General features: G+C 37.0%; 1 protein-coding gene across 2 annotated transcripts; it reads right to left on the bottom strand.

Moving 5' to 3' along the window:
• Positions 1-2777: 2777 nt before the first annotated feature.
• LOC143858211 (uncharacterized) lies at positions 2778-5520 on the bottom strand. 2 transcript variants are annotated; one of them, XM_077368866.1, is made up of 4 exons: positions 4019-5520; positions 3438-3944; positions 3274-3335; positions 2778-3176 (listed from the first exon to the last, which is right to left on the bottom strand). In XM_077368866.1, the coding sequence occupies exon 1, from the start codon at positions 5338-5340 to the stop codon at positions 4684-4686; it is 657 nt and encodes a 218-aa protein (XP_077224981.1). In that variant the 5' UTR covers positions 5341-5520; the 3' UTR covers positions 2778-3176; positions 3274-3335; positions 3438-3944; positions 4019-4683. The 2 variants fall into 2 exon arrangements, with proteins under 2 accessions (XP_077224981.1, XP_077224980.1); XM_077368865.1 differs by having other exon boundaries at positions 3438-5520.
• Between the last annotated feature and the right edge of the window lie 8172 nt (positions 5521-13692).

Below are 13692 nucleotides of genomic sequence, written 5' to 3'. Positions count from 1 at the left end.
CTTCACCGTTGTCATAGACACAAGCATTGAAGGGGATTAACTGTAACTTTCTGCTTTTTCATCTATAGAGAATTTCAGATGATTGAAAATTTCATAACTATTATAGTCAAGAAAACTCTGGTTGAATCCATCCATCTTCTTACCCAGATTACTTGAAAGACATGATAAAATATCTTTGTTAAATATCTATTTATAAATAATCAAAAGGGAAACTAAGTATTTTTCACACGGTGACGAGACTTATTTTCTAATACTTAATATGCTCTAATATTTTTATATAAATATTCATTATTTTATATAAATACTTAATATTAACTGACTTATTTTCTAATACTTATTTTATATAAATACTTGTGTTTTCTAATACTTATTATGGACATCGTGCGACAACTTCCAAAGAGGGGCATCTATTGATAGCGCGTTTTGTTTCATCTTACCTCACGATAGTCGTCAGTTGAGGGGACTCCAATTATGAATGTCGTGATATCTTTTTCTCAAAAAAAGTGCCTTCTAGACTTCTAGTCTCCAAACTCAAATAATCTGTGATAGCTTTCAATGCATTAATTTTACTTAAAAAGCCCACCTTTAGCAAATATCCAACATTTTAACCTAAAGTCATCTAGTTAACAAAACAACGCTAGGTAAGTCTCTCCAAGGAACTCGTCAAAATAGCCCCATAACTTTGTGAGAAGGAGTGTCTCCTCACAAAGGGGGTTGTAGTGACCATGCTCGAGCAACTTTTTACCAAAAATACATCTCCGCATACTAAAAACAAGTCTCCGTAGAGTCGTAAGACCATGCATGAGGCTGATGCATGCCTGTGCCGGAAGGTCAAGGAAGTTGGAGACCTGATGACAATGGAGCCGACGAACACCCACTAGGTTTCATACAAAATTACTACCCCTTACAAACTCAAACCAAGACAAAGCCATATGAGAGCCCACCAAGTTTCAAAACAAACATTTTAAAAACCGTACATAATCTGTAATCGCAAATCCCTGAAATATACTTTTTTTTTTTTAAAGTTATCCAAAGTCCGCCAAAACTTTGAAAAACTTTTAGGAATAGTCCCACAAATGGTTTGTCATAGATGCGGAGGTTTGAGGCCCTATATAAGGCTCTAAAAAACTAAGAAAGTCTGATTTTTTTTTTGGTGCTTGCAATCCCAAAGAAACATATTAGAGCGAGTTATAACTACTTATAAGAATCATTCTAATTCCTTTGAAAGCTTTTGTGCTAATAAGAAGAGTATCGTGGTCTATCTCAAGTTCTAGAATAGCATATCATTTCATCTAAGTCAAGGTCGTGAGATCCTGGGCTATGGGCTGAAAAAAGCAAGGCCCTGACCCAAACAAACATCTTTTTTGAAGTTCAAATGAATAAAAATTGCTTGTCAACATATGAGGAGTTCAATGTCAGACACCATTTTAAAGAAAAGAAGGTCTATCAATGAATCTTGGATTGCACGTATTTGCAAATTTGCAGGGGATTCGAGGAACTTGTTTGCACCATATGTTTGAGTTGGAACATGGTACCGACGTTCTGAATTATGATTTAACCAGGTCTGAATTAGATCCATACCAACGTTCTTAACCTCCCCTTCTCTGCACTTCTGCACTTTTTTCTCTGCGGAGAATGTATTTGGTAACTCCAACTCATTCCATCCTTTTCTCTAAATTCCTACTCTCTTGAGCGGCATTTGGTGGTGAATTCTTGAAGCGAAGACGAGCCTTGGAGATGACACCCTATAAACATAACAGAACAAACCCAAAGGCTTTCTGCAGAGAAAAAGTCAGGGAGTTTTTGGGAGAATATCCATAAGATTTTGTACTTCTCCTTCAAAGAAGTTTGGAGAATGAAATATAAAAATCTCAGCTCATGCAGATTGCTTACTACGAGGAGCTTCCCCCTGACCATTGAAATATGGATCTTTTCTTTTTATACGGATTGCTAATATGGATCTTTTCTTTATACTGCTGATCTTAGTTTCCTTTACATACGGATTGCTTACTACGAGGAGCTTCCCCCTGACCATTGAAATATGGATCTTTTCTTTTTATACGGATTGCTAATATGGATCTTTTCTTTATACTGCTGATCTTAGTTTCCTTTACATACCAGTTTCAACAAAAAAGCCTCTCTCACACACCACAATTATATTAACCAAATCTCAGCTAATGCAGATTGCTTACTACGAGGAGCTTCCCCCCGACCATTGAAATATGGATCTTTTCTTTATACGGATTGCTAATATGGATCTTTTCTTTATACTGCTGATCTTAGTTTTCTTACATACCAGTTTCAACAAAAAAGCCTCTCTCACACACCACAATTACAATCCAATTTTGATGCGATTTATAGTTTTGGGGTTATAATTTGCATAGGAGACAAGATTAGACTGAAATATGGATATCTTTTCTTTATACTATTGATCTTAGTTTTCTTACATACAGTTTGAACAGAGCTCACACACCACAATTAAAATCCAATTTTGATGGGATTTATAGTTTTGGTTTCTTACAGACAGTTTGAACAGAAAAGCTATAGTTTTGGTTTCTTACAGACAGTTTGAACAGAAAAGCCTCTCAGACACCACAATTACTATCCAATTTTGATGGGATTTAGTTTTGGGTTTAGTTTCAAATATAAAGGAAAATGATTTGTATAGGACACAAAAGATTAGAGTTGAAACGAAAATAAAAAAAAGGACATCCTTATTGCCGAGCATAGTGACATACATATGAATGAAGTAATGATCTAAACACATAAAGACAAAATTATAAAAAAAAACGATATCTTTACTATACTATATGTTCAATACAGCCAATTGGAGCACAAGTAGTGATCTAACACACACAGAAAATGCCAAATAAAGACAAGAAAAAAAAGGAATGTCAGAAATTCAAATTTTCCAACCAGCTTGAAAAGGTCTGGATGCATTAATCTCTGGGTTGGATTTTACGCCTGCCGGTTACACGAGGATTTTGGCGCACAAGAAGTGTCATAATCTGAAAGAAAATAATAAATGATGGGAAGAGGAGTTGGTCCCTTATGTAGGCAAAAAGTCCATCCATGACACCATAACTAGATTTCATCAGACTCTATTCGCCCCCACAAGGATTTTCATTCTCTATCCACATTGAAGTTGGTATTAGGATGAAATTGAAATTCAATATCTGAAAAAAAAAAGACAGAAAAGATGTATCAGTTCAGATGTTTCCAATCAAATGGATTTTAAATTAAGCAAATCTTATTCAGTAATCAGAAGACAACCTTTGAATTGGTTTGTTGAATCACCCATATATCAATTCAAACTGTCTGTGAAGTTAAAATATCTGAAAAATATAAGAAAGAACGAAAAGTTGTATCAGTTAAGGTGTTTCCAATCAAACTTTTAGTTGAGAAAATCTTATTCAGCAATTTGAAGGATAAATGACCTTTATATTGGCTTGTTGGATAATCCATATCAATCGAATCTTATCTGTGAACTGAAGTTTCAGATCCTAAGGAAAAAGAGGATATCAAAACATCAAACTCTACACAAAAACATGAACAACAAGTAAGGATAGGGTGCCCTGAAGAACACATGGCTTCTCTCTGTTTGTAATATTCTGGTATCAAAGTTGCCACCTATCCAAGAACCGAAATTTCAGACCTAAAAAAATAAATCTTTAACTTGAATTTCAGAATCTTGATGAAAGATATGAAAAGACATGGGACCCAATTTAACCACGGATATGAAGATCATACCCAAGAACATGACTAAAAAACCAATTATTTCCAATAAAACATGAAAATTTCTTTTTTAACCTTACATTTGTTGCCGCTGAAATCCGGAATGGCTCTCAGAAGTTGTCCAGCGCTGAGCTGATCCTGGATGGATGATCTGCACTCAAAAAAAACATATCGGAAAGAGAGCTGGAGTTGGACTCCGGGCGACTCTCCTATGCTTAAGTCAGATATGTCGACAATATGACATGTTCTCGGTGAAGAGTGATGTGACTTGTGTGTTACGTACCTCCAAATTTGGTCCTCCTTTTATAGACTAGAGTCTTTGAGGCATTTAAGGAAAGTTGTCTTTCCATGTCCTAGAGGTTGATTTCTAAGGTTTCTGGAAGGGCGGTGAAATTACCCTTTTACCCTAACCAGCCTTTGAACCTCGTGCCACGTTTTTGCCTCTCATTGGGTTCTAAATTTTACCCCCAACAATATTAATTTCATTATTGATCCGGAATGGCTCTCAGAAGTTTTCCAGCGCTGAGCCGATCCTGGATGGATGATCTGCACTAAAAAAAAACATATCGGAAAGAGAGCTGGAGTTGGACTCCGGGCGACTCTCCTATGCTTAAGTCAGATATGTCAACAATATGACATGTTCTTGGTGAGGAGTGATGTGACTTGTGTGTTACGTACCTCCAAATTTGGTCCTCCTTTTATAGACTAGAGTCTTTGAGGCATTTAAGGAAAGTTGAATTTCCATGTCCTAGAGGTTGGTTTCTAAGGTTTCTAGAAGGGCGGTGAAATTACCCTTTTACCCTAACCAGCCTTTGAACCTCGTGCCACATTTTGGCCTCTCACTGGGTTCTGAATTTTACCCCCAACAATATTAATTTCATTATTGATCCAAGAGTTCTTAGAGCTTACCTTGAAAGGGTCCTGAACACGCCTTATAAGGGTCATTCATCAACCACAGAGGATAAATTTACAAGCAGGAAAAACCATACCCACAAAGCAAACAAGACAGATTGTAACGAGATTCTGAGAACACCATTTGAGAGGCTTCCATTTGATTTCAACACTAGAACTCTTCATCCTCCTCACAGTCTGTGGCTCTTTAGAAAGATCGAAACTTGCCCCTTTCATTCTCAATTCTTGAATACACCTCACAAGTGCTCTATTATCACTCCTCTCCCTATTCAACTGACTCAAAACTTTAACATACCTGAAAAGCTTTAACTGAACAAAACAAATAATAACAATAGAAGTAGATAAAGATAAAAAAGAAGGTACCCACCATTTTTGGCAAGTGGGTTCTTCTCTATGGAATGAGGATATGAAAAGAAGAGTAAAAAAAATTCCATGGAATGCGAAAAAGAAACAACATAATTGAAAAACTTCGCGTTTGATGTTGTCTAGTTGGGTTTCTTTTAAGGCGATTTTACGGGCAAATATTTCTTCTTCTCTTTGCCAGAGTTTTAGGAGTAAGAGATGGCCTGGGCTTTGGGAGATTTCCATTAATGGGTGGTGTTGAATTACAGAAATGCCATTGGAAAGCTTTCTTTGTTGATGTTCTTCATCAATGGGGATTTCCACAATGTGGGTATCTTTTGAATCTGCCATTACTGAGAGAGAAAACAAAATTGAGAGATAAATATAAATGAAAATGGAAAAAAAAGCTAGTAAGTGAGAGTTTGTGAGCTTGATTTGTGGTTCTGTAGTTGTTGTTGGGAGAAAATGAGGTGTGTGAGAGGTATTTGAGCAGTTGAGAAACGCCTGAAAAGTACTCTGGATTTTGTAATGTTGGACTGGTAATTTTGTAATTAATAGGGGACCCTACAACGGTCATATTTGAATCTGGAATTGAACAAATATGACCGTTGGAGAACGGCTCTAAATAGTGATGTTTAAGTTTAACAGGTGGTGGGACCTATATGTAGATCCGTGGAAAGGTAAATGGGCGGACATGGAGGGTCCGGATCGGTTTGGATCCGGATACTGTTAGATTGGGCTTGTTGATTTTGTGGGACACCAACAGTGCTACTTAGAGAGACACCACTGGAGGCCACGTGGAGGGTCGTGGATTGGCTTTCTTGGATAAGAGAGACCATTGTTCTTTGGAAATTAGAGTTTTAGGATGATCCAAACCACAGTTACCAGGGTGGGAAACGAATCCGGAAAACGAAACGGGAAATGCATGAAAAATAAAATAAAATAGGGGAAAATGAGAAAACGATAGGAAATCGTATGAGTAACGTCTTCAGAAACGCGAAACACATTAGAAGCATTTCAGAAACGCGAAACACATAGAAAATACACACATGAAACACAAGAAAAACACGAAATATGTGGTTTTGTAAATTTAAACACGAAAAATATTTCTCCAATTTTTTTTTAATCATGTTTCGGAAACGTTTCTGAAACGTGTTTCCCGCATTTTATGGCCGTGACAAACGCGTTTTAGGGGAAACGGATTTCCCACCTGCCCAAGGAGTTTCCGACAACTATGATCCAAACCGTCCAAATAGGTTGTGCCCAAAAGATCATTTCCATAAGGTGATCCTAGGCTGAATGGATTGATTTAAAGCATAGGCAGATAGGGGCTGTTACTATTAGTGTCTTACTGATAGGGGGCAACCGGGCAATACTACAATACTATTGTCTACTGGTCTACTGCTCTTCTAAATAGTCCATGCATCATGCCCGTGCAGCAGCGCAGGTGTAATAAAGTCCTGCAAAATCTAGTAATCTACTGCTCTTCTAGTTCTAACTTATAACTATTCTAAATTGATTGAATGCATAGGCTGTTACTAAACTTACTATTTAGTGTTAGATGTAGGCCATGTGGGGCCTGTAATGGAGGGTAATAAAGTCCTGCAAAAACTGCATTAGCGCATAGTCTGCGTACATATGTTTTTTCCCAAGTCCCTGTTAGATTCCAGGTTTTTTTTTGCAAAAAACACCTGATTCGGTTATACCAGAACTAACTGACTAACCGAACTAGATATTCTATTTCGGTTAGGTTCGGTTATAGCTAAAATCGGTTAGGTTTTCGGTTCCCATTTTCAACTAGCCGATTTTTTTTCGGTTATGAAATTTTGGGTGATTCGGTTCGATTATAACCGAATGACCACCCATAATCCTAGCTGTCCGATCTATTGAGGAACTGCTTATGATGGAAACCTCTATAGATCGGAGGGTTGGTATCATTCCCAATGGAAATGATTTTTAGGATGATCCAAACCGTTCATTTAATGGGTCGCAATGTTGTGGCCAAAAATCATTTCCATCGGGACCCATTAAATGAATGGTTTGGATCATTCTAAAAATCATTTCCATTGGGAATGATCCCAAACCTCCGATCCATAGAGGTTTCCATTATAAGCAGTTCCTCAATAGATAGGAGGGCTAGATCATTTATGGAAATGATTTTTTGGGCACAACCTATTTACATTGTGGCCCATCAAATGGACAGTTTGGATCATCCTATGGAGTGGACCATATAGTACTATTTGAAAAATATTGGATTATACGGCCACACACCATATAAAATCTCTAGAAAATGATATGATAACAGGACAATTGATATGGTGGCCGGCTGTGCAGCCCAAAAATACAGTGGGTCCCATATTACTTGGGTGATCTAAACCAGTCATTCGTTGGGCCCTTGCATTAGATAGGGTGTGATCAAAAAATCTTCTCCATAGGATGCTCCTAACGATCTGATCTGTCGAGGCCTTTATATTCTGCCATCAATTTTAAACCTCCACAACTAGGGGGTTAGGATAATCCTATGGAGAATATATTCTCGCAAACCCTATCAACATCAGGGCCCAACCAATGAACAGTTTAGATAACCCAGACAATGTGGGTCCCACGGTATTTTTGGGCTTCACATGCCACACGGCCGACCACCATATAAACAGGAGAAATCAAATCAACCGTCATAATGCGCCATGTTTTTTTTTTGTTTTTAAATCACCTTTTGTGCCCTAAAATAAAGTACCTGTTGTGACCTGGTGTTCGGTAAAACTACCTTTATGCTTGTATTTAAGTTTGAGTTTTAATGAAATGAGTATGAAGAGAAATTTACATAGGGGTGCAACTCAGGTCAACTTTTGGGAATTCGGGTTGAGCTTTTACCTTAAAATTGGGTCGGGTTCGGGTTGATTCCCATTAATTTTTTACCAAAAGCACAACCCACCTGACCCAAGTTGCACCCCTAAATTTACAGCAATGGAAACTTTGTTTTTAGGAGAGTTATGGTTCCTCTTGAATTGAACCCTTAGGAGGTCCGGTTGCCTTGAATCAACCTCTTTTCCTTCTTTTTGTATCTTTTTTCTTGTTTATTTGCATTACGGCCAATTAGGCACGTAACATACAACCTGTTTTCATAACGTGACTCTTCCAATCTGCCCAATTCCGGCAGTTTGATTAAGAAATGAAGGGAATAATAACCTGGCAGAATTGACACCAGGGCGAGGTGGTATTCTATTTCCGCATCAGTCAGAACATAGCTTTTGTTTTAATTTTTAATTAAAATTTTAATTTTAATTTTGTTTCATGATGCTTAATTGAGAATCAGAATAGGAATTGGAATATGATGTCGATTCCAATTCCTGATTCCAGCAATCCAAATATAGGCTTAAGGCCCGGTTTAGTGGCCACAAATTGAAGGGTTAGAGCCATCTAGCAAGGATGGACTTCACACCTGGGCCCATGGTGCAAAATCCAGTACGAAACCTGCTTTTGTAGAGATGAGATATTATATGGTATGTGGGCGTCAAGTCCATTATTTTCCAAACTACAGCGGGCCCACTTTATTCAATGATCAAAACCGTTCATTTGTTCGGCCGCAACATAAATAGGTTGTACCCAGTGAATCATCTCTATAAGATGATCCTAACCCTCTGATCTATCGAGTTTTCCATAATGTACAATCTCTCTAATGGTCGGAGGTTAGGAGCGTGTTTTGATAATTCCACATACTCATCTTGTCTTTTATTATTTAGACAGCAATCAAAGGTTATTAGAGTTCCCAAAAAACCATCAACCGATTAAAAAACTATAAGAGAAGCTGAGTTTGTGCAGCCAATAAGACTTGTAGTGTCAATATCAATAGCCTTTTCAGCTTATGGCGGACAAGTCGACCGTATTATATGCATCTCTTGCATATTACACATGGCATGTCACTCGTGTGGGATGATCTGGGCCGTTGATTTTAAGGGCACACCAATTTTATAAGGATTGACTAGTTCTGCACCGACCTGATGATCCTAACCGTTGATCTAAAAAGATCTTATTTAGGTGTTCCTTCGAAGAACTTCTGTGTGAAAACATGTGTGAAATATAGCAAAGAAGGTCGTGATTCAGCATCGAACTTACTAGATTGTTAATATTAACACCCACTTGTTTTGATAATCACACACCCCTTTATTTTATACTTTTCTCTTGATAAGTGATAATTCCATCTTGAAATTATCCTCTCTTTTTCATCAATCTTGTTGTGCTAATATTTTATCCAAGAACAGAGGACATACGTCAAATCTCACTCTGTTTGGTTGCCGGGTTTTTTTTGGTTCCTGGGATTTATGTAGGAGAAAAAAAATCCAAAGAGATTGGTGGGGAAAAAAAAAAGTCCTAGAAGTATCCCGGTAAAATAAACATCTCATATTTGGTTGACCCGACTATGGTGGAAAAAAAAAAAACTTTGTTTGGTTGCTTGAACTGTTGAGAAGAAAAAAATTCTTCTAAAGCTTACTTTTGGTTCCTAGGATTATTTTGGGATGGGATGAAAATTCTAATGCTAAAAAGCAACCAAACATGGGATGGGACGAAAATTTTACTAAAACTTCCTAGGATAAAATTTTTACTGGCAACCAAACGGAGCTACAGGCCACATCTCTACCAAAGAGTTTCCTCTGGAATGTTTTTTTCTCTCCACAAATCAGACGGAAATAATATGATGATGGTTGATTTAGAGGGATGTATCAAATAAAAATTGAATAGATTGGTTCTAGTTATCTTTTTTCGTGTGTAAACAAGTAGAAAATTTTAGAAATATTTCCCCTTTCCAAACTTTTTCAGAAAATTCTTGCAATCCAAACTGGGCCTAGGGACTAGGGTTGTACAAGAATCTCAAACAATGTTGGAACTAAAGCAAATGCAAAGAGGTCCAATTGGCACTCCTCTAAGTGCTAATTCCACACTTCCCCTTTAACTGATGTCAATGGCACTGCTAAGAGTACCAATCTCTTAGGAAGAACATTACTTGGGGAAAATTTTTTCTTAAGAAAAATTTTCATTTCCAAAATTTAGAGGGAAATGATATGATTAAGGCTTATCTAGTGAGATATCATTTTAAATTTAAGGTCCATACTTTTCCAGAAAGTTCCTGCAATCTCAACAAGGTATGGTGAACAAAAATATGAGACATGTCATGTGAGACCCATGAAGTTTGGTGGTTTTCCTCTCCACCTCTTCTTTTCATTGAACATGATGTTTTTTTAATTCATAGTCAACAAGAAGTTTATTGGGAATCATCAGGCAACATGTTATATATCTATACATTGAGTTATCTACTATATAAAGGTAATTTAAAGAAAGATGCATTAGTAGTAAATACTGAAAAATAGTTAATTAATTAACATAATGAAATTAAATATTAAATGTTATTTTTAGGGGAGCGATCTCAAGTAAAAAAAAGGGTGAATATATCATCTCCTATTTTTAAATAAAATTTTACGTAAAATTGGCAATATATCATGATTAAATGGATTAAAAGCGTGGATAAAATACAGACGATTTTAAAAAAATAAGCCCGTAAAGAATTTTTTATCTGATTAGAATCATATTGTTATGTTCCGCGATAATATCGGCTATATTGGCAACTTTGTGACTGATTTTATTAGGTGGGATTGTGGGTCTTTTTCGAACAAAACTTGGCTCAGGTCAGGGTCTGAGGAACTTTCCATGCTTACTTTTTATTTTCAGAAGTAATTGATATTTCCACACCCCTTGCTATTAGACTATTAGCAACGGGTCCGAGGAAAGTTCCTCAGACTCCGACCTAAGCCAAGTTTCGTTTGTCTTTTTCTTCATTCATTTCTGGCAAATTTTATTAAAATCAAGATAGGACTAGATGTAACATATGATCTCAGGACTGAAAAACTATATAGGGTTTACCTTGTAGAGACTTTGGAACCCAAAATAAAACCTTTCTTGTATTTGTGATTGGCATAAGTTTAAGAGATACATAGGGAACAAATATCATCCTTGTATTGTATTCAAAACTTACTACATTACAAGTTTCTACACATGTGGGCCACATCGACATATTCCTAAACTGTGTATCATCCTTGTATTGTATTAAGGACATGCCGTCAATTGTGACCTGAATAGCCATGGTTGATTTTGGTCCATAAAAAGACCAAATTGTCCTTATATGTGAAAAGACGAAAATTACCTAGTAAAAAGACCAAAATACCCATGACATAGTTTTTAAATCATGGGGATGCGAATATCATTTCTATGTATATACTACTATTCTTGGTCCACCCCATGAACATGAGGTGTAAAATTGTGGGCCCGACCCTACACATGGGCTCACGTGGAGAACGTGGAATTGCAGTTGCTCCATCAAAACATGAGGCAAAATGGCGGCCCCCACCTGATGCATGGGTTTGATTTGAGTTCGCGAGACCCACCTTATCGAAACATATCACAGTATTTTGGTCTTTTTCAAAGTAATTTTCGTCTTTTCCACATATAAGGACATTCTGGTCTCAAATTGTTAGCATGAACTGATTTGCAAAACTCACTCAAACGTGATGACTCTATTTGCAAATCGTAGTTACGAAGTTCATCTCCATCGGGAAGTGAACGAACTTTCTATTTAAAGCGCATTCACGAGATTTACAAATAATATATGAGACACTGATTAATAAAATTAGGGAGGGAAGTGATATTTACCCCCCTTTTGATCACCAGGGACACCCAACGTCAGTGTATCAATGGCAAAAAGGGAGCTGATGTACTTTATGTCAGAAAAATCCAGTGGCTTTGATTGCAAAGTACACTGGCAAATGGGTGTCCCTGGTGATGAAAGAGGCGTAAATATCATTTCCCTAAAATTATCACTATATGTCAATTTCGGCTTTAATTCATAAAAAAAATAATTCACCTTTAGGTATAATTTACAAAATATTTCCACCTAATTGAAGAGCATAAGATTCTTTGATTTTTTTAAAAGTTTAAAATGGGATAGTTCTAGATTTTTCAATTATAATCTTCTAGTAAGGCGTCTTAGCAAGGAGACGTATAAGACTTGCATGACTACGACAAAATGATTTAGGCAATCATCTTTCAAATCATATCATTTTCAACTCGAGTTTAAAGGCAGGAGAAGAAGGATTTGTAGTTAATGGGAGTGATTGTAATGTGTGATAAACTGATAACGTATCTTTGAAACAACCCTAATCTCATTAATTCTCCGGCACGACTATGTTTTAATAGTTGCACCAATGCAGCTTGTCTTTTTTTCATGGGAAAAAAAAAGTAGGGGTGCAGCTTGGGTTGAGCTTTGGCTAAAAATTGAATTGGATTTGACACGAACCCGATTCGATTTGAAGGTAAAAGATCAAATTTAGTTCCTAAAATTAGCCCTAATTTCGGCCGTAATTAGAAACATCTTGTCTATGAGACCATTAAAACAACTATATACTATTGAATAATTTTTTTTTTACTTCCCTTTTTCTTTGTCATTTTCTTCCTTTCTTTCACAAAAATTTTTGAGGAAATACTCAATGTGGTGCATCACCCACAATGTCATTTATTGCATTAGCGGGCCCACACTTGGATTGCCTGCGGTCCACAAATCACTTTAGGTTCGACCATCTTGACCATTCAACCTACCCAATTTGGGAACTATTTACCTTTATTTTCTTAATAAACATGCTAGAAAGATGGCAGTTATTACTTATTAGGCTCTTTCCTAACAACCAAGTTTGGGGCCATGAGTGCCATATGGGTGTGATCAGGTCCGTTGATCTACCCCACAACCATACCTCTGGCCCATTTCTGTTATCCAACGTTGATCGGATGATCCTATGCCGTTGTCTCATCAAACTTTATTATGCTGAGAAAACTAGGTCGTTGATCTTCGTAGTTCCTCTAACTAACGGCTGGGATCTTCTAATTTTACGTACAAAAATTGCCTTTTATCATAAAAGTGAATTTCCGTGTACTTGTTCTTTTTTCTAAATTATCGGGTTCACGATCAACTGTGCAGAATTTCGGCCACGTGGCAATTCCAGGGCGCACTCGCCAAATGGGCCATACCAAAATGTAGATTAACCACAAGTGGGACCCACTAATGACCTTTCAATGACTGAAATACCGAAAAAGCCCTTACCAATAAAAGAAATTCCTTCGTATGGTCACGGGAAGATGCCATGATCCCATCGCGCACGCGCTTTGCATGAAGTCTTCCGAAAAAAAAAAAAAAAGGAATACGGACTTTTTTTCAATTTATCGTGAAAAAATCGGCCAAATTATCGAATTGCATCTCTTGCTTCTAAAAGAGAGGGATTGGTTTTTCATGTTTTCAATCGTCAATTTATCTGGACCGTTGATATAAAAGGCACTCCAAATTTAAAGGGTTTTGAGTGTTTGACTTGTTCTACTATGATCATGACTTTGATCGAAAAGGGTGCTGGACCGGTGTAGAACTTATTAGTATTGGGATTAGCACCCCTTTGTTTTGATAATCACACCCCTTTGTTTATATGTTTTCATTAGTTGTTAAGTGAGCTTTGTTTATGAGTTAGAGGCAATGCTATGTGCCTCTCAAGCTTAAGGGAAAATGCTGACACGGATTTACTACGGGCGATGATATTTTCACTCCCTCTGCATTACTTGCACGCTCCCTTTTTAACCTGATTTGACGTGAAAAGTGTACAACTATAACGCTTTTTG

This window comes from Tasmannia lanceolata, unplaced genomic scaffold, assembly GCF_043159265.1.
Source record: "Tasmannia lanceolata isolate RefF3 unplaced genomic scaffold, GAP_Taslan_0.1 ptg000025l, whole genome shotgun sequence".
Taxonomy (NCBI): Eukaryota; Viridiplantae; Streptophyta; class Magnoliopsida; order Canellales; family Winteraceae; genus Tasmannia; species Tasmannia lanceolata.
The sequence above is the reverse complement of the archived record's forward strand: the minus strand, read 5'-3'. Positions and strand labels throughout refer to the sequence as shown.